Source organism: Calliphora vicina, chromosome 3 (genome assembly GCF_958450345.1).
Source record: "Calliphora vicina chromosome 3, idCalVici1.1, whole genome shotgun sequence".
Taxonomy (NCBI): Eukaryota; Metazoa; Arthropoda; class Insecta; order Diptera; family Calliphoridae; genus Calliphora; species Calliphora vicina.
In genome coordinates, this window is record NC_088782.1 from 60831149 (window position 1) to 60853738 (window position 22590).

At 32.5% G+C, this 22590-nt stretch overlaps 1 protein-coding gene across 2 annotated transcripts in view; it reads left to right on the top strand.

Annotated features, from left to right (window-relative positions):
* Nucleotides 1-22590, top strand: part of LOC135954556 (protein FAM135B) — a 66139-nt gene that overhangs the window by 31374 nt on the left and 12175 nt on the right. For both annotated transcript variants that reach the window (XM_065504746.1, XM_065504744.1), the window contains exon 3: nt 9778-10027. In XM_065504746.1, the coding sequence (XP_065360818.1) occupies nt 9778-10027 (250 nt within the window). The remainder of the gene's footprint in view (nt 1-9777; nt 10028-22590) is intronic.

The window sequence follows — 22590 nt, forward strand, 5'->3', positions numbered from 1 at the left end:
CAATTATAAGACAAGGGTATTAAATTATTGGTCTGCAGTTAAGATAGAAATACCATTTCGGTCCTTGCGCTACTGCTTTCGTTGTAAATTATATGTTTAACTCAGAGACCGAAAATAACGGGTTCATTTTCATTTCAATGGTAAATTCTCATTCGCAGCCATTTAAAAATAATTTGTTTGTGGTATATCACTGAGAGAGTGATTTATTCGAGAAAATTTTAGGTTTGGGGTTGAGAGAAACAGAAAAGAAACAAACACAAATAATCTGGGAGTGATTTATAATTTAGTTTTTTCGTAAAGGTTAGCTTGTGGCTTTTATTTGCGAACATGAAAAATAAATGGCAAAAATGCATTTGATGCAAATCAACGCTTAAATATACAAAATTTATCAAAAGATTAATAACAATTTAAACAAGTAACAGAGCTATATTTGGCTATGCCGAATCTTATATACCCTTCACCAAATTATACTTTAAAATAAAAATTTTAAATATTTTTAGGTAAACAAAATTTAAATTTTTTTCCAGCTGTTTTTTCGAAATTTTTTTTTAATTTAAAAAAATTTTTTTTTTTAGTTTTTAATTATTTTTTAATATTTAGTGAAAAAAAATGTTGGTCAAAAAAAAAAATTCGGGTTAAAAACTATTTTTTCCGATTTTGACCAACTTACTAGGTCTTATTTACGTCGTTGCACAGGTCTTTGAAATATCTATCATTAGATATCCATATTGTCTATATTAATGATTTAGTAATCCAGATATGGGTCAAAAATAGGTCAAAAATCGAGGTTGTCCTGGTTTTTTCCTTATATCTCAGGCATTTGTGGACCGATTTTCTCGATTTTAAATAGCAAGCGAGCCGGAGAATTCGTGTATGTAAGTTATTTGGGGGCTTCTTAAAGTTGATTTCAACACACAGACGGACATGCATATATCGACTCCGCTATCTATAACGATTCAGAATATATATACTTTGTGGGGTCGCAAATGAAAAATGTAGAAATTACAAACGGAATGACAAACTTATATATACCCTTGCCACTCATGGTGACGGGTATAAAAAAAATTCTCATTTCTGTTACTCAGACTTCATTACTTCATACTTATCATATTATTTCCATAATTTGTTAACAATTAATAATAATATGTTATTGTATGTAAATAAAAGAGAAAGTAACAGTTATTAAGAACAAGAATAAATGAATTGTTTATCTCACACCAAACCATTAAAGAACAACAAAAACGAATAAAGGTCATACCAAACCATTTAAATAGAAATCATTTTATAACTGTTATTTTCAGTGATTTATTTTTATAAGAAAAATATAAATCACAATTTGGGTTTTTTCGTACATGGACGAGTTATTTTCGATCTCTGGTTTAAATGTATCACTTACCCCCATTAACACCAAGTCTGGTTATGTGTTAACTAATAGTTAAACTGACAGTTTTCATACAAAACAAGTAAGAGAGCTATATTCGGCTGTGCCGAATCTTATAAACCCTTCACCAAATTATACTTAAAAATATTTTTAAATTGTTTTTTAATTTTTTTTAAAAAAAGTTTTTTCAACAATTTTTTTTTTAAATTTCTTTAATTAATTTTTTTTTGTTTGGAAAAAGAATTTATGCCAAAAACAAATTTTTGATGAAAAAAAAATTCCGGTTAAAAAATATTTTTTCCGATTTTGGACATGGCTATATCGATTCCGCTATCTATAACGATCCAGAATATATATACTTTATGGGGTCGCAAATGAAAAATGTGGAAATTACAAACGGAATGACAAACTTATATATACCCTTGCCACTCATGGTGAAGGGTATAAATATGTTTAACCGACAGTATAACTATTAGTTAGGGCATAACCTGGCTTCATGTTAATGGGGGTTAATCATATGTATGTATATTTTAAACTATTTATCTGACTTTCATACCCAAAATTCAGATAATACTTAATGCTAAATGCTCTTGCTGAAAATCATGATACAAAACCTAGAGTGTTTTCCACAAACAGACAGAATATTAACAATAATTTATATTCCACAATCAAAACTAGTCCTAGGTATTAAAAATCACTCCCAGGTGTTAATTCTTCTATTTACCACAAAATTAAGCATTCAAATCTGTTAAATTTACTATGTATTCACAATTTGCAATTAACACAGTCATTATTTCTAAAAAAAAAACATTATTTTTACAAAATTTCAGAAATACAACCAAACCGTAATAGATTAAAAATGTAAATTAATTTTAAAATAAACACAATTAAAGCAAATTTGTTATTTTTTTTCGTTCGTTTTGTATTTCCATTTCATCTGTTCTTCTCATTTTTATTGGCGGCACGTAGTCTGGTTTAATAAAAACAAAAAAAAAAAAAACGCACACAAAAACACCCACATTTTGCTGCCATTGAATTGTTAAATGTTTTAATTAATACGCTAAATAAGTAAATAAACAAATTTTTAAATAAATGTTGAAAAGAAATTAAGACAACAATTTGTCGTACATATTAATTAATGTTTATTTATTACTTGAAAAGGAAAGGAAATTTTAGAAGGCGTATAAGTGATCTTGAACTTATATTCAAAAATAAGACTCATACGTCACAGAGTACAAAAGGAGAAAGAGAAGTGGATATTCAATTTATTTATAAAGCTTTTAAAAGAATTGACATTTTAGAAGGCGTATAAGTGATCTTGAACTTTCTTGAATATTTAATGTTAATACTCATACGTCACAGGGTACAAAAGATGGTGGACATCTTAAAAAGAGAATGGGAAGTAGATATTGAGCAATACTTATTGATACAACCAATACTTCAAATAATTTTCTGTAGCGTAGCATTTGTTTTTATTTTTTTTCGTTGTATTATTTTTATTAAACCTACTGCTACTCACTAAAAATAAAACTATAAATAGAGCAGTAGTAATAAATTTAAAACGGAATAATTTATAAATATTTAACTCTTTAACATTCAAACAATTTTTTTTAGTTGATTAGTTTCGGGTATTTTTTTAGTTTTGTTAACACAAAACTAAAAAAACTAATAGTTATACTGTCGGTTAAAATTATTTTTGTATGAAAACTGTCAGTATAACTATTAGTTAAAACATAACCAGACTTCGTGTTACTGGGTATAAGGGCCATTATTACAACTTGCCTTTATGTTCGTAATAGTAAATGGTAACTTTAAGTAATAGAAAAAGGTACCCTTAAAGTTAACTTTTACTATTACTATTGGGGGATAAACTAGTTCCTATGAGCATTTCACTGAAAACCTTTCCTTATCAATAGTTTGTTAGAGAAGGAAAATAAATCTGGCATTTCTAAACGGCTGGTCCGATCAGGATAAAATTTGACATGGACGTAGACAAGAAGTATTCGAGTTTAAAAAAATAAAAAATAAACAAATTTTTTAGTGAAAAGATGTATGTGAAGTTAAATTTCGAAATTTATAACCCTAGACACAAACCAGTTGAGTTAACAGAGTTCTGTTAAAAGGCTAACATAGCACTGTTAAACATTGGAAATCAAGGTATGTAGGTGTATTCAAAATGGAATAATAATCACACGGTTGGACCAAATGGACCACTCACGTTGGAAACGGGAACAAATCTCCCGCTTTTTCCAAAAACTAAGTCAAATAAATGTCAAACATATTTTTAAATTTTTTCTGAATTTTTAAAATTCACTTACAATGGATGGATGAATCTAAATTCCTGGAAATTGGGAGAAGATGGGCGGATGAATCTTGCTGGAGTATTTAGGAAGGGTGTTGGTCTATTATGATCCGTGGTCATAACCTTTAACAGTGCAAGTTCTGATAGAGAAATTTAAATTTCTTGGGAGGATGAATCAAAATTTCTTGGACATGGGAAAAGATGGGCGGATGAATCTCTCTGGAATATTTAGGTAGGGTGTTGGTCTATCATGGTACGTGGTCATAACCTTCAACAGTGCGAGTTCTGATAGAGAAATTTAAATAGCCGAAAATAGCAGTTTACTGTCCGTTTTGATATGGATTCTCCCTATAGATTATAAATTTCGAAATTTAACTTCAAGTGCATTATTTTTGAAGGACAGAGGTTTAAAGTGGCATATCTTTGAATCTAATTGAGATATTGACTTGAAATTTCTTTTTGTAAGACCAAAAAATAACTTATCTAAACAAAAAAAAAGATAGTTTAGAATAAATGTGGATCAAAGAGTTCCTAATATTTGCAATCCTTTTAAAATTTTGATACAAATTTCTGTTTTAGAAACTCAATAAATATGTAATTTCAATGTTTTTTAAATAACAAAAAACTTGTCAAAAGGGAATCCCGCAATTCCTAAAAATTGAAGCGCAAATCCCAAAAAAACTTTTTTTTTACAATTTTGCCTACAGGGTCCACATTTACTTCGATGCTGGGAGAATACTTTGGAAATAAATAGGGAACACATCAAGGTTTCCAAAGCAGCTTTCTGTTTTCTGATCCCAGCTTTGTGATTTTAGAACATGTGGCCCAAAATTGAAATTTTGATAACAAAAATTAGGTCAAATTTAGAAGGGCGTAGGAGCGGCATTTTCGAAAAATAGGACACGTTTTTTAAATCAAACTGTTCTTCATAAAGACACCTTACCGGAAACCCTTTCATTAAGATTTTTAGTGATTTCTGTCACTTTGTTCGAACATGTATCTATCTCTGTTTAAAATCTACCACACTTTTGGAAACAATTCTCTTTTAACAAGAGCCCCTGGCTTTAGGTCCAGGCAGTTTGGAGGATTTGCCTCTTTTGCTACAAATACCAAATTATTGTTCTTGTACCACTTGCTTAACATAGTGACAGGATGCCAAAATCAGGCCAAAATTAATTGGACACATTAAGGAGTCTTATAAATGGAAGCATCCTATTTTGTAAACATTCCTTGATGTAAATTTCGGTATTTAAAGAGCCCTTTCTAACAAATGTTTGGCTTCCAGAACATACATTTCGTCATCAATTATGCAGCAGGTTTTATCCACCAGTATATTTTTTTTATAAAACTTGACTTCAATTTCCGTGCTCTGTTTTTGACCTCTAAATTTTAGCAGAGTTCCTGTCAGGGACTTTTTGGGTCTTGTATGTTTTTAAACCTGCATTGGCTTTAACTTTTCGTACCAAATATTCCGATCACTGAGCTACCCGAACTGCTTTCCTACCGGATGTGGAGCACTTTTGAAAATGCTTTCTATTTATTGGATTTAGAAACATCATGTGGACCATTCCTTCTACATGAACCAGGTTTTCTATCAACGGACATTGGAAACAGTTTAACGGCAGACCTTTGATAGTTTGGCCAACTTTTTGTAGAACCATGTTGGGTTTTGTTGAAAATATTTAATAATTTTAGTACACAATTTTTTCTGGTCACTCATTTTAATCAGATTAACCACAAATGAATATAACTGACATTAAACATAATAACTGATAGGCTTTACAAAGGTAACATGATAAAAAAAAACAATCAAATAATACTTGGGTTAAAAGTTTTAATGAAAAACGTGTGTTAAGAATTTTTTCTATTTCAATCCTTAATATGAAATTCGTCATATGAAGGTTAAGGATTGAGGAATCTATATATATGTATAAAAGAGTATCGTTACTGACTGACTGACTGATTCATCATCGCACAGCCCAAACGGCTGAAGCTAGAATCAAGAAATTTTAACTGTGGGTTGCTCCCTCCCCAAAACGATCCGATAAGAAGGGATTTTTGGAAATTCGAACGTTTAGGGGGTAAAAAATGGTAAAACCGGATAAATTCGGTAACCTTATATCTTCAAAAGTAATAAAGATACAAAAAAACTTAAAATTGCATGTTATTCCATTCAAAAAATAAGCTGACAGGTGTTTCGTACTTTTTCGAAATTCGAAAAAGGTACTTTTTTGGCACCCTATGCATCTTTTAAACCAATAAACATAGAAACAAATTTTAAATCGTATTCCTTAATTAACAAAAAATAAAAAATTTAAGTTTGGTACTTTTTGGAAATTCGAACCCTTAAGGGATAAAAATTGTGTTTATTTTTGGTACTTTTTCATAAAATATGTTTTTCTATAATTTGACATAGACATACGAATATTTTATTATGAGCTCCCACCACGTTACAGAAATTTATTTGAATGAAATTGTAGCACCTCAATTGGGATAAAAAAGGTACCAAAAAGGGGATAAAATCGGGAAAATACATTTTATTTGAAATTATTAAGCCAATTTTGATAATTTTTTTAACGTTGGTTCCTGGATTCATACAAAAATTAACTAACAGGGTGTTATTTGGAACTCGAGTACCAAGGTGTATATTGGGCCAAATCCGGATAAACAGTTTGGTACTTTTTTTAAAACATATTTATTCTTGGGCACATTAACACAGATTTTAATATTTTGAGACATGTCTGTAGCATAAACAATTTTGGCAAAATGGAATATTTTTAAATTTCAAACTTGAGGGGTGTTCAAGGAAGAAAAGGGAAATTTGTACTTTTCTCCTAATGGTATTTTTTTAGCATTTTAAATTATTCCAGTTTTCGACATTAAAGTCAGCTGATATGTATCTGAGTGAAGTTATACCCTATTCCTAACACTAACTTCACTCAGATACATATCAGCTGACTTTAATGTCGAAAACTGGAATAATTTAAAATGCTAAAAAAATACCATTAGGAGAAAAGTACCAATTTCCCTTTTCTTCCTTGAACACCCCTCAAGTTTGAAATTTAAAAATATTCCATTTTGCCAAAATTGTTTATGCTACAGACATGTCTCAAAAATATATTTAGGTACCGAAATGTGAGAACTGAACTACAGGTACTTTTTCATTCATCTAATGGTACTTTTTCAATTTTATATGACAATGGACTTAGAAATATGAAATTAAGTATATATGGTCCTAAGTGAGTGAGAATTCTAAGGGGAGACTTTTTGATACTTTTTCTTTATTCGAATTGTACTTTTTGAAATTTCTTCACCAATGAACCTAGAAACATGAAATAAAGCTTACATGTGCCCGAGTGAGTGGGAATCCACAAGTGGCTGCTTTTTGGTACTTTTTCTATATTCTAATGGTACTTTTTGAATTTTCTATAATAATGAACCTAGAAATATGAAATTAAGCGTATATGGTCCTATGTGAGTGAAAATTCAAGCGGATACTTCATGGTACTTTTTCATTATTATAATGGTACTTTTTTTTAATTTTCTATAACAATGGACTTAGAAACATGAAATTAAACATACAAGGTCCTAAGTCAGTGAGAATTCTAGGGGGAGACTTTTTGGTACTTTTTCTTTATTCGAATGGTACTTTTTGAATTTTCTGTAATAATGGACATAAAAATATGAAATTAAGCGTATTTGGTCCTAAGTGAGGGAGAATTATAGTGGGAGACTTTTTGGTACTTTTTATATATTCTAATGGTACTTTTTTAATTTTTTGTAATAATGGACATAGAAATTTGAAATTAGGCGTATATGGTCCCAAGTGAGTGAAAATTCAAGGGCATACTTCGTGGTACTTTTTCTTTATTATCATGGGTACTTTTTTGAATTTCCTATAATAATGGACCTAGAGTTTCCAATAAATCGAAGAATTAAAAACCGATCGGTTTAGGTTTTGTCATAATTTATTAAATATTAAGTATTATGAAACAAAATTAGTTGATAATATAGGAAATGATATACAAATCTAAAATTCAAACTTGACGGGTTATGGTTTAGTGAATGCGAATTTAAAAGTGATAATCAATATAATAATAAACCTAAAAATTTAAAATTAGGAACACATTTTGCATTTTCTATAATAAAGATTCACAAAGTGAGACTTGATAGTACTATTTCTTTCTTCTAATTGGGTTGGCGAAGCGCACCGGGTCAACTGAAGTTTAAAGTTACGATACTCTAGATTACTTAGAGACACATAAATAACAATTGTCTTCACGCTAGATTACCTATTATGTATAAAGTAACCAATTGACTTTTCTCTCCACTACAAAGAGGACATACGAGTCAAATGACCCTTCCCTAAGCGACGAAGCCTTAAAGAGTGAAATATGCGTTTTTTCGTTTTTACAAGGGGAACAATGCTATTTTTTCAGTTTTTCTAAAAATTTTGCCACTAAATAACTACTTTTGGAATTTAATTTAAAAGAATCGAAATGTGTACGTAATTGTCATTCTAATGAGATATAAAAGACAAAAATTGGTTAAAAAATTTTAAAGTTATTAAAAATTCGCCAGGCTATTAATGTGTTCCTGGCCACACAGTGGGGCAGAATCGAAATTTTTTGGAAATAATTCTGGCATTTCCGATCGGGATAAAATTTGAATTGGGCGTAGCCAAGGAATAGTCGAGTTTAAGTTATTAAAATGGGCCCTACAAATGCTCCAGGGGCGGCGCTATGGGGGCTCAAAGTAGGGTACCTTCGGCGCACTTTTGGACCGAATGGACTCGAATTTAAAATACAAAAGATTTCAGAGCAATAGCAATTACGAATCCAAAAATAACCGATTTTCAATTTAAAAATTCAAAAAATAGTATATTTTTGCTGTTTTTTTGGACAAAAATGTGACTTAACTCTATTTTTTATTAAAAAACAACTTTCTTTAAGAACATATAACAATTTTATGTTTTTCTATAAAGTTTCTTTACGGAGAACATTTTGGTATAAAAAACATGTCCTATTTTTTGAATATGTCGGCCCTATGCCCTTTGAAAATTTACCTATTTTTTATCAAAATTTCAACTTTGGGCCACATGTTCTAAAATCCCAAAGCTGGGATCAGAAAACGGAAAGCAGCTTTGGAAACCCTGATGTGTTCCCTATTTATCCATAAAGTATTTTCCCAGCCCGGAAGGAAATGTGGACCCTATAGGCAAAATTGGAAAAAATACCATTTTTGGGATTTTCGCTCCAATTTTTAGGAATTGCGGGATTCCCTTTGACCTTTTGACAAGTTTTTTTACACCTTGTTATTTAGAATGAGAAACTTAAAAAACGCTGAAAAATTCATTGAGTTTCGCTAATAAATAAAGATTTTATTACATTCATTGAGTTTCTAAAACTAAAATTTCTATAAAAATTTTAATAGGATTGCAAATATTAGGAACAATTTGATCCACATTTATTTCGAGCTATATTGTTCTGTTTAGATAAGTTAATTTTTGGTCTTACAAAAAAATTTCAAGTCAATATCTCAATTAGATTCAAAAATATGCCACTTTAAATCTCCGTCCTTCAAAAATATTCCACTTTTTCATACTAATGAATTTGTATAAATTTTCTTAATGTGACTGAGTCAGAACCAATGATTTGTGTTGAATAAAATATTAAGAACAAATTTTTATAAATTAAAATTCTTAGGTTTTTGACAACTGAGTTAGGTGGGGAAAGTTTCCGAGCTAGGTGTATTTATCTATGGTTCTGGTTTCAAAATGAACACATTTGACATTTTAAATTCATCTACAATTCCAATTTATTTATTAAAACTGCCAAAAATATAAATCTTGACAAAAAAAATCTTTAATCCTTCAAAAAATATCACACGAATACCATTTTATTTAAACTTGCCACAACACACAAAAGAAATAAACATAATGAAAAACTATATTCATTTATTTATTACAACCAAAATATTTTTTCATTAAATTCTTTTAACTTTGTTATATATATATTTTATGTTTTTGTTTTATACAAATGGATTTAATTATTTTTTCATGTTTGTTGTTTTTCTTTTTCATTATTTTCAACAGTTGACAGTCGTCATTTGAAAGAGTCTATAGAACGTGCAGAATTTTCTTTACAACTTGAATTGTGGTTTGCGGAACAAAACGGTTCTGCCTCGAATTTATCCTTGGCATCAACGCGTACATTACAACTCAACTTTCATCCAGGACGTGGTTTACACTATCACTTGCCCGTATTGTTTGATTATTTTCACTTGGCTGCCATAAGTGTGGGCATACATGCAAGTTTGGTGGCATTGCATCAGCCATACATCAAGTAAGTAGTAGTTTATATAGGAAACAAAAAACAAAATGCATTCAAACCAACAACAATCACCCAAACTGGGTGCAAGTATTTAAGACTCTACATATATACAACACGGCCAACAATCAGCTTAAGCCACGAAGAGGTAGTGGTGTAGAAGATGAATATAGTTGGTGTTGCTCCTGCAAAGTATGAGCATGATGATGATGATGCCTTCAACTACAAGTACCTTTTACATACAGACACATTCATATACATCCTTGTTATCCTTCTATTCAAAGTATTTATGCACATTATAAAAGAGTTTTCAAACACAAAGGTTGCATGAACGAGCCTTCATTTTGATTTTTTTTTTACTCTCTCTGCTGTGGAAACTCGTATTTGAATAAAATTATGAGGCTGATGATGGTGATGGCGTTGATGATGATGATGATGATGACGACGATGATCTTTAATGTGAATGAAGCCTAAAGTATATAATGCACTCGGTATGAAATCCTATTATCTACACAACAGCAAATCCAAAAATAAAACCACAACCCTCAGACTGCAATATGGTAAAAACAAAAGATGTTCAAACATTGTTCCATAGTCTTGCTCATAAATATGATTATAGGCACTACCCCAAACAAAAAAACGATAGGAAGTTTGTCATTTCGTTGGTAGTGTACTGCTCTTAGAATTGGTTGAACTGTGATCAGGGGATGTGGGATCATTTTGCATTAATGAACATGATAAAATCAGAAAACAAACCTTAAATTTGCTCAACGCCATCGCATCTATACTTGATATTAATATTCTTTAATATTCCAAGTAATAAACTTTTCTAAAGAGAAGTTTACAATATTCGGCATTGCTGAAGAAATGTTGTCTGTCTGTCTTACAAAGGGTGCTTTTTAAGTCCAATAGAACTGGAAATTGTAAAAAATAACAAACAAATAAATTTTAATTAAAACAAAAAACAATTTTTAACGATTATTGTTTGAAAACGATTTCGGGGATATGGCGAAGCGCAATCTAGACGTTCAATTTTGGACATTGCTGACCGTATGTTACGAATAATATAAACAATGCTGGACTCCAAGGACTCAATTGTTGTTGGTTTATCAGCATAAACTAGTGACTTTACGTGGACCCACAGGAAATAATCGAGAGGTGTCAAATGGCACGACCTTGTAGGCCAATTGACAGGTCCATTTCCATCGCCAAATTTTGATTTCAATTAATCGATCGTTGCGATCGCACGTAACGTCATCCTTTTGAAACCACATCTCGCCCGCATCAATCTCATCCATATTTTCAAACAAAAAATCATTGATAATTTTTCGTAATCAAGTTATCCCTTAATTTTGATTTCAATAATTCGATGGTTGCGGTCGCATAAATATTTCTAACAAAAATTCATTGATAATGGTGCTTTAAAGATCTCCATTGACCGTAATGCGAGCTCCGGCTTAATTTTTCAAGAAATAACAGTGAATTTTTCTGGATGTAATGGATTCTATAGGGTCTGTTGTGTGACAATTTTGTTGAAGCCAAAAATTAGCGTCATCGCATAAAACAGTGACTTAACTTGGCCCCACAGGAAATAAATGACACGATCTTGGGGGCCAATTGACAGTTCCATTTCCATCGCCAAATTTTTCAAACAAAAAATCATTGATCATGTTGCTGTAAAAATCTCCTTTAACCGTAATGCGAACTCCGAGAAAATGAGTCTCATGATGCCACCATATAGGGTCTGTTGTGCGACTGTTTTGTTTAAGCCAAAAATTAGCCTCATCGCATTAAACAGTGACTTTACATGGCCCCACAGGAAATAAACGAGAGGTGTCAAATTGCACGACCTTGGAGGCCAATTGACAGGTCCATTTTTCGAAATCAAGTTATCGCCAAATTTAGATTTCAATTAATCGATCGTTGCGATCGCACGTAACGCCATCCTATTGAAACCACATCTCGCTCACATCAATCTCAAAACAAAAAATCATTGATCATGATGTTGTAATGATCTCCATTGACTGTAAAGCGAGCTGCGGCTCGTAAAAGCTGAAAAAATTCCAGTGAATTTTTTTGGATTTTGTAGATTATGTAGGTTCTGTTGTTAATTGGTTTCATTCCATAATCCAAAAATTAGCCTCATCGCATAACACAGTGACTTTACTTGGCCCCACAGGAAATAATTGAGATCGTGCCATTTGACAGGTCCATTTTAGCGAAATTAAGTTATCGCCAAATTTTGATTTCAATTAATCGATCGTTGCGATCGCACGTAACGCCATCCTTTTGAAACCACATCACGCCTGCATCGATCTCTGCCATCGCATCAAACAAGTTCAAGGTTCTGTTGCGGATTTCATGCACTTTTATAGAGTGAAACCAAACCTTTAAGTCAAAAATTAGCCTCATCGCTGAATACAATTTTGCGATGACTGATTTTTAAAATAAATGTGGATAACTTGGTAGCGTTATTCAAGCGTCGATCTCTTCATGTAGATTTGACCGAATATTCTGATCGTAAATATCAGAAATGAAGTGCAGTATGACAGTTCGTTATCGCTTTTAAAAAAATATCCTTTATAACCAAGTACAGAAAAAAATCTAAATTGTTATGGTTGGTGCTTATTTGTTTAGTTAGATTAAAATCCCTTTTTGTTTGGCAGTCATTAAGTTTTGAAGTAATTATGTGCAAATTATTATGAAAATAATAATTATTTTAACGATGTAAAACAATGAACTGTATGATAGGATGTCTTTTACATAAACATGTACTCTTAGCAGCAAATTTATGATGGGTTACAGAATTTTAGAAACTATTACAAAACGATTATTATTTTGTAAAGTTTTTTTTTAAGATTTTAGATTGTTTAATGGACAACACCGAAAAACTAGCCATCTTTGTTTGGTATTTTAGGGCAAAATGTTAAATTTTGTAGCTTTTGATTGGAATACAAAAATATGAGAGCACGATTGAAGCCGGTTGTTTAAGGTCGAAGGTCACAGGGTTATCTATGGAATAGCCTATCGGACAAATGTTCTTCACGGTTTTGCTTTTTTGTCGAAATTTTCCATGACCATGTTTCAGAAATGTGGCAGCTGTTGACTTTAAATAGCCCCATCAACAGAAATCCAAAGGTATTAATTTACACAATCTAGGTGGCCCATTCCGATTACCGCAACTTGAGAATACAGAAAATGTCTCAGGTAGTAACTGAGTTGTTTCACGAAGTGTATACATGTGACATGAGTTGAAACCACATGTCCTCCACATATGATGATCGAATTAAGGCAGAAGAAACTCCGATCGAATTATGGCAGAAGAAACAGTCAATACTTGACCAGTCTTATTTTCAAAGAAGTATGGCCAAATTATGCCTTCAGACCAACACTCGCAAAATTCGCATTAAATTTTCGACAATCACATGTGGTTTAACTGAACCCAAAATTAACAAAGCCATCAAGGTGAAAATGTGCTCATTGCTTAGAATGATTTTCTGGAACTTTGGCCGCCAAACTTTAATTATTTTTGAAATACTATTCAACAATTGAAACGCGTTGATCTCTCGTGGTCCATTTTTACTAACCCTAAATATTCAGCACAGTGCAGAAAAGCAAAAATAGCGAAAAATTCAAATCCTGCGTTATTTTGTTTTATTTTCACTTTTTTTAATAATTTACAACACCTTCATACTGTGTTATGAATTTCAATAAAATTTTCTCTTTCAATGTTCCATAATTTTTTTCTAGAAAACAGAATACTAGACGAATCCAAATTATAGCCTAATCCGAATCCTAATATTCGATCGAACTCTAAAAATATGGCATGAATCTATTGCATATATCTTATTAAAACAATTCGATTTTTAACTATTCGTATCGTATAAATTTTATTCAAATCTAATCATTTTGACTAAATTTTCTGACCAAACAAACATAACACTGAATTCGATGAACAACACTTTTTTTATTGAATGCGTGAAAGTCTCTTAAAAAAACTGCGGTTTACACAATTTTGAAATTAATATATTTAAATAACCAGAGCATCCCGGCAAAGTTTTGCAAAAACACATAAACGATGACTTCAAAAAATATAATTGTTTAGCAAAATGCCAATAAACTATGTTTCAAAGACTATAGACAAGGTGGTTAGTAAAGTGACCACTAAAGCGCAAAGAGTTAACTGAAAGGGCAATACTGCTAATGTCAACAGGTATCTGTCAGTTGACTCCTGTCAAAATTTGAACAAGCTGCGTCATTTAGTTTGTATTTGACAGCCATTGATAACAGACTACCTCGTGACTTGAGAAAACCTCGTGATTTCAGCATTATTTTTTGCGGAAAAAAACGATCAGTCAAATAAAGGCTAAGGTTGATAAATACTATGCGTACTCTGCACTATTAATTTCAATGGTAAAAAAGTGGTTTACTGAATTTCGTTGTGGCCGTACAAGCACGGAAGATGCCAAACGTTCTGGACGCCCAGTTGAGGTCTCTACATACGAAACAATTGAAAAAATCATGGAAAGAGATTAGACTCTAACGATAAAATCATCTCACAAAAATACCTATTTTGATGACCCCGATAAATCTTATTTTTTGGAAGATATAAGAAAATTTAAGAAACGTTGACGAAGTGTATTTGAGCTCTATAGGAGACTATGTTGTAAACGATAGAAATACATATGTAAAAAGAATGTTAAGTGAGTGAAATCTATTTGGAACATCCTGTGATCAATTACTTTGTCTAGTATTTTAAGCATGAACGAACACTGAGATTGATCATTGATCACTTTTCGTAATCAAGTTACCCCTTAATTTTGATTTCAATAATTCGATGGTTGCGGTCGCATAAATATTTCTAACAAAAATTCATTGATCATGGTGCTTTAAAGATCTCCATTGACCGTAATGCGAGCTCCGGCTTAATTTTTCAAGAAATAACAGTGAATTTTTCTGGATGTAATGGATTCTATAGGGTCTGTTGTGCGACAATTTTGTTTAAGCCAAAAATTAGTCTCATCGCATAAAACAGTGACTTAACTTGGCCCCACAGGAAATAAATGGCACGATCTTGGGGGCCAATTGACAGGTCCATTTCCATCGCCAAATTTTTCAAACAAAAAATCATTGATCATGTGATCCTGTGATCAATTACTTTGTCTAGTATTTTAAGCAAGAACGAAGACTGAGATTGATAGATCTAGAATCTTTTTTTTTAATTTTTACTTTACATATTTTTTAACACTTTTGCTATGTCTGCTAGGCAACGTAGCATTTTTAGGTTTCCAATTTTAAATGGACCGTAGGACATGAGAACTTTTATAAGTTACCCCAAAGGCAGATGTTATGAGTTTTTCTTTCTTAGTAATAAATTAGGCAAATCCAAAGAAATCAATTTCGGGCTTTAACATATTTAAATTCCCTTTTGATTTAAAAACAAAGAGAAATTCGTTCTATCAACCGAAACTCAGTTGATAAAGAAGAATTTCGGTTGAAGCAACAAAACTTTTGTTACCCCTTCTCAAAATTTTGTAGCCACAACTGTACAATTCGGTCACTAAGATAGAATCATTCGATTCTATTATAATATGTAAATAAATATATATAAAAACGATAATAAATTATCTAGAAATCTACAAAGTAAATCTGCATCACTTTAACTGATTTATTTAATTTATCTTCACCCAGTAAAACGTGTTGAAAAACTAATTGCATTCCAAAAATCCCAACTTCAATCCCAGACACATACATACACATTATAAGAAAAAAAATCTATGTTACTTTTACAGAATACAGCAGCCAAGTGCAAAACTACAGGTCATTTTACCACCACATTTTATTTTATCATGGAATTTTAAATTATCACAACTTTTATGTCGCCAGCATCGTGAAAAGTTTGTATAAAAACAACTCTCTTTATGTACTTCAGTTTTCACTCATGTTTTCATTAATATAGATTTGTATTTTCTGCCAGACAAATAATTTATTCCATGTGTAACGAACTACATATATAACATAACTACATACTTATGTATATTTGTACCTAAATACATATAGATTTTGTTTATACCCTTCACCATGAGTGCCAAGATAAGTTTGTCATTCCGTTTGTAGTTTTTCAATTTTCCATTTGCGACTGCATAAAGTATATATATTTTGGTTCGTTATAGATAACGGAGTCGATAACGGTTTACGTAGCCTCCAAATATTTGCTATTAAAAATCTAAAAAATTGGCCATATGGCTGATTTTTTTACCTATTTTTATACCCTTCACCTTCGTGAGAAGGGTATATATAATATAATAATATAATTTTCCGATCCATATAGATAGCGGAGTTGATTAAGCCATGTCCGTCGGTCTGTCTGTTGAAATCAACTTTCCGAAGCCCTAAAATAACTTAGATACACGATTCATACATCAATATCTCCGCAATTCTTCTGGCTCGGTTGCTATTTAAAATCGGTCTACAAATGGCTGAGATATATAGAAAAAACCAGGGCAACCTCGATTTTTTATCTATTTTTGACCTATATCTGGATTACAAAGTCATTAATATAGACAATACGGATATCTAATGATAGATATTTCAAAGACCTTTAGACCACAGTAAGTTGGACCTAAAATCGGGAAAAAATATTTTGTAACCCGAATTTTTTTTTTCACCAAAAGCTTTTTTTCACTAAATATTAAAAAAAATTGAAAAAACAAAAAAAATTTTAAATTTAAAAAATTTTAAAAAACAAAAATTTTTTCCAAAAAATTTAAAAAAAAATAATTTTTGTTTACCTACAAATATTTAAAACTAGTTGATCGCCCTGGCTTCGCCCGGTAGCATTTACTAATGTTAGTTCTTGGAGTTTCTCCAACCCACATAAACCTGCCTGTTTTTATTTATTTGCAAATAAAATATCTAAATTTGTACTGCATACTTTAGGGAGCTTTTTTATTTCATTTGACGGGACTCACAAAATTAGATTTTCCCAGTTTTACCCGGAATTTTTTAATTTTTTTTCTTTACAAACCATCTCCTGTAAATTTCGAATCGAATAAAAAACAAGTAAGAAAGTATGGTCGATCAAGCCCGACCATATAATACCCTACACTAAGTAAAAGAGCAAAAACATTTTTCTTTTAAAATTTCAATAATTTATATTTTGAGTGATTTTTGGAAGTGGGCCTTATATGGGGGCTATGACCAATTATGGACCGATCACCATAAAATTAGGTCGTGTGATTTATGTCTATATTAAAGTTAACTATGTTGAATTTTGTATGTATACCAACATTTTTAAGCGATTTATGCACGTTAAACTGATTTTCGGAAGCGGGTCTATATGGGAGCTATGACTAATTATGGACCGATCGTAACAAAATTTGGTGGCATGAATTTTGTGTATATAAAACTTATTTGGAGCGGAATTTGTGGAGATACATATATAAATTAAACATTTATGACCGATATAGTCCAATTTCGGGAGGACATTTGTATGGGGGCTAGGTGAAATAATGGACCGATTTCAGCCAGTTTCAATAGGCTTGGTCCTTGGGCCGAAAAAATAATATGTACCAAATTTCATCGAAATATCTTCAAAATTGCGACCTGTACTCTGCGCACAAGGTTTACATGGACAACCAGCCAGCCAGCCGACCAGACGGACGGACAGTCATTGGTATACTTTAAGGTGGGTGTTAGACTAATATTTTTGGGCGTTACAAACATCTGCATAAACGCATTATACCCTCCTCACTATGGTGGTGTAGGGTATAAAAATCCAGCCGTTCTCACGTGATGACATTACATACATGGACCATTTCATTTTTATATATATAGATTTTTATTTTGAAGTATAATTTGACGAAAGGTATATAAGATTCGGCACATCCGAATATAGCGCTCTTACTTGTTAATCTATATCTGATATTTCAAAGTCATTTCTAACGGCAGTAATTCGGCCATACAATGGGTCGAAATTGAGAAAAATATTATTTCACTTGATTTTGTTTTAAACCATATTTTATTTAATTAATAAAATTTTTTTCGCTCATAAATATTTTCAATATTTATCTTAAAGTAAACTTTGGTGAAGGATATATAAGATTCGGCACAGCCGAATAAAGCCCTCTTACTTGTTTTATTTTACTTACATGTGTAAATAGTATATGAATTAAGTAAAATGAAAAGTTTGATAATAGCGAGACCCCTGAATAGCTTGTGTCAATGTCAATTAAGTTAAAAAAACAAAGGTATGAGTGCTAAAGGCATGTCCAAGCAAGCAAATACAACCCTATCCCGGAAAAAAAACTGTATATTTGCAACAAATATGCCGTAAGTTATAACAGTTAACGGGATATTGTTATACTAAACTACGTACCCTTCTACTAATATAAAATGCAACTAAGAAGGGTGCCATGAATTTCCACTTGCTAAGGGAAGTTTACCATACAATATTTCACAAAACAAACAGCAGCAGCAAATGATTTATTTGTTAAGGTAAATTTTTCCACTAAAACAAGAATGTGACAATCCTTACCGAACTCCAGAAAGCATTGATATGATTTTTGTCAGATATCGGCAATCAAATGTAGGATATCGTCATTTCCACAGAAAGGTCCATCGAAACCGAAAATTTAAATGTTAATAGCCTTTATTTTGAAACATTTCTACAATACTAATTTATTCAAAATATTAGCCATTAGACCTTTTCCCATCTTTCTGGCTACATATGAATTCCGAGCCAAAATAACTGCTCTTCTTTTGATGACAAGAACGAATCAATCCAATTTCGAATACTCTATTCCAAAGTGAAGCGTATCGCAGAGTGAACGTTCTGCATCAATCGGAACAACTAGTATTCGGACGGGGCAAGGTCTGGACTATAAAGAGGGTTAGGCAAAACTACACAAGCACTTCATTCTAAATACTTTTTAACAGGTGGCCGAGCGTTGACATTATGGAATATTACGGTTGTTCGAAAATCAGTAGCGTTCGGTACAGGTTCCTTGTGATGGTCTGGTCAGATTTCAGTAGCTCATAATAGATAGAACCATTTTTCTTCCACCAAATACAAAGCATTTCCTTAGCGCCATAGATAGTTGGCTTAGGTGTTTTTATTGTTGTAGCAGCGTGAACAATTTTTCAATATTTAATCTGGGGATTCTGCAAGATCAAGTCCAAATTATTGTGCTACTTCTGCTGGGTGGGTCCATAAATTCACTGGATGTAGTGAACTAGGGCTGGCTGGACAGTTGAAAATGTGGTGGGTGTCATGGGGACCCTGACCACATGCTGGGCATAAGTTGAGGACGGCACGGTATATGCGGGAGATAAATGCATTAAGCCTGTTGCTCCATCCTGATCTTAGTTGTGCCAGAACGACTCTTGCTTTACACGGCAGAATCTTCTCGGTACCTGCTATCGGTGGTGGACGACCTCCAAGTACGACATTCATACGGTATCCTGCTACCGCGAATTGATGGTGTCTGTATGAATGTCGTTCAAAGCTGTAATGTAAGAGCTGCGATCCAATTGATCTTGCACATACCTCTGTATGCTCTTCTCGTATTTTCTAAGATCATGTCTGTCATGCCTCGGGGGAGACTCCAACTGTGTGATGTTGAAGTTTGAATGACTCTTCCGGTGACATCCCAGAAGGAACTGTTGCATCAGCATGACGTTATGTTCCCTGACCGGTAGAACTTTAGTTTCTTCGTGAATGTGGGGTGTTGACAGCTTTGAATATTTCTCCACTGAGGATCACTTAACGAAGGCGACCACACTGGAGCAGTATAGTTAACCACTGACAGGTCAATCGTCTTGTAGGTTGCTAGCAAGGTTTCTTTGTCCATACCCCAGGACCTTGTTCCTATTTCGCAGTTTATGCGTGATTGCAGTGGAGTGTGCTGAGGAGGTAAAAAGGCTATCAAAAGTGACACCCAAGATTTTCGGAATTTGTACGCCGTCGACCATGATTCCCAAGTTGAGTTTTACCTCCTTCGTCCAGGTGAAGAGTGTTGCTGATGACTTCGTTCGTGATAGCTCCAGGTTACGTGCAGGGAAGAAATTGTGGATTTCGTTGAGATAACCATTTACCAAACCGCAAAGCTCATCAACCTGTTGTGACCTGTCGCCAAGATGGTGTAGTCGTCCGCATAGGTGATTATCTCCACACCCTGTTGGGTCATTGGGAGTTTATAGAGGTAGAAGTTAAACAGGAGCGGCATCAGGGCCTCGCTCTGATTGACTCCTTGTATAACTCTACGGGATTTTGAGCATTTGTCTCTAAACTCCAGGAACGACTGCCTGCCACTCAGGCTTTGGTGTCGATTCGGCTGGTTGCCCGGTCTTCATATACGATAGCTTTCTCTTCGGATTATCGTAATAGATCCATTTTTCATCGCAATTAATGATTCGGTCCACAAATATTTTTTTATAGATTTCCAACATCACTTCGTTTGGTATCCAGTTTCCGTGCTTTTTGGTGAATCCTGCTACTCGTAAACGTTTTGAAATTGCAATGATTTTGCAAGCTCTAGTTGAGTTTGACAATAATCTTCATGAAGTAATGCCTCCACTCCTTGGTCTTCAAACTTTTTGCACTAAACTTAGTGCTAACGAAAAATGTAAATAAGAAAAAAATATTGTTAAGATTTCCTTTTTATCACTTCAAATGCGTACGAATGTCGCGTTCGGGTCCATGTAAATGTTCATATCTTAAAAATAAAGATAACCACAGTAGAAGGAATAAAAAAACCTTGAAAAATGCTACTCATCATCAATTTTAATTAGCCTTCGAATCCTGAATCAATAACATTACATTATATACAGTATATCATAATTTTAGATATACTATAATTGAATGATATGATGTCCAAACTCTAGGTTTTGAGTTCTCAGGTCTTAGTCAAGCATTTTATTTATTGTTTTTTGTATTGTATTTGATTGCATTATGTCATCTGTTGGCATACCTTCCCCTAGACAACTTGCTTTTTTACGTTTAGAAAACTTTGCAGTGAGTGAAAGATTGTGCAAATAATAATTGTAGAATATGGCTCAAGTATCGCTACACAATTTACTTAACAAACTTAACTTATTCTACTTTTCAACAAAGACTAACATTTTTATTTCATTCTTTAAACATCATGTTTTTTATATTGCAAGCTATGTTTGTGCAACATGCATTCTTATAATTGAAAATTTAAAAGAAATCTGTGAAATTAACTTTGTTTTTAAACAAACAAACTATTCGAGATAGCTTGAAATAAAAATGAGAAATATTTAATCAGAAGTTGATTGATAGCTAAAATTTTGCACTTTTCCGAATTCGCCCTATTAGAGATTCATTAAATAAAAGGAAGCATTTTACTGCCCAAAAAGTTTGATCTCCAATATCTCGAACAGATAACAATTAATTTATAATGGCTTTTAGTTCTTTTTTTAGAATATAAAGATGATTTTTAATTTGTTCAACAATTTCACTGGCCTATAAGTTCAGAATTCTACTAAACAGTTCCGTACAGAATCTGGGGGTTAAGAAAGTTGCAGGCTAGCCTCCAAATAGGCTTCGCAGACTTGAGGTTTTTGAAAGGATTTTGGGGAATAGGGCAGTTAATCGTAGTAGTTACGAACTAATTGAAAAGTACCTAAATACTTTCGTCTCCGTGATCACAATACTGTTATTCAGACTGAGATAATGACGATTACGGAGGGTATTAAATGGTTAAAGAGCACTGATAACAAAACTCCAATTTTATGGATAGTTACCAAAAACCTTAAAATACGAAAGTGTTCAATCTTGGAATAATTAAATAAATTCTTACTCAAATTGTGATTATCTTTAGATAAGGCATACAAACTATCCAAGATGGGTTCAGCGTGGTAAACTTAAACCCTTTCCAATGTTTAAAACTGCGCTTAAAAAATGGGAAATAAGTGAACATGACAGAAACTTGCACAACTCTACAGTCGCCAGATCAACATTCTATTGAGAAACCCAAATGCAAAGGAGATTTTGAACATAAATATATCTGGCTCGCATGGGTATATTTAATGATACGATCTGTAGAGCGTGTGAAGAAGAGGATGAATGCTGACACATTATCTGTGCCATTGTCTTGCATTTAGTCGACTTATAGAGACGAACACTTTCATATGAATACGTTGTGGTCAACTGGACCTAAACATAAGTGATTCATAATGCGATTCAATCCACCGGTACACAGTAGGGTGGCCCTTAATAAACGAAAGTTGGATTTTGGCCATTCTCACCCCCCCAGTTTGGTGAACATTAGTAAAAAAATCATCCTGAAAAAATTTTAGGTAAATCGGTTGGGGTTAAGACGTGCCGCAAGCCCTCTGAAGTTTTGAGATGCATTTACAAGGGGAAAAAATGCATTTTTTTCAGTTTTTGTAAAAATTTTGCCATTAAAAAATTACTTTTGCAATTTAATTTGAAAGAATCGAAATGTGTACGTAATTATCGTTCTAATGAGACATAAAAAGCAGAGATTGGTCAAAAAATTTTAAAGTTATTAAAAATTCGCCAGGCCATTAACGTGTCTCAGGCCACTAGAACA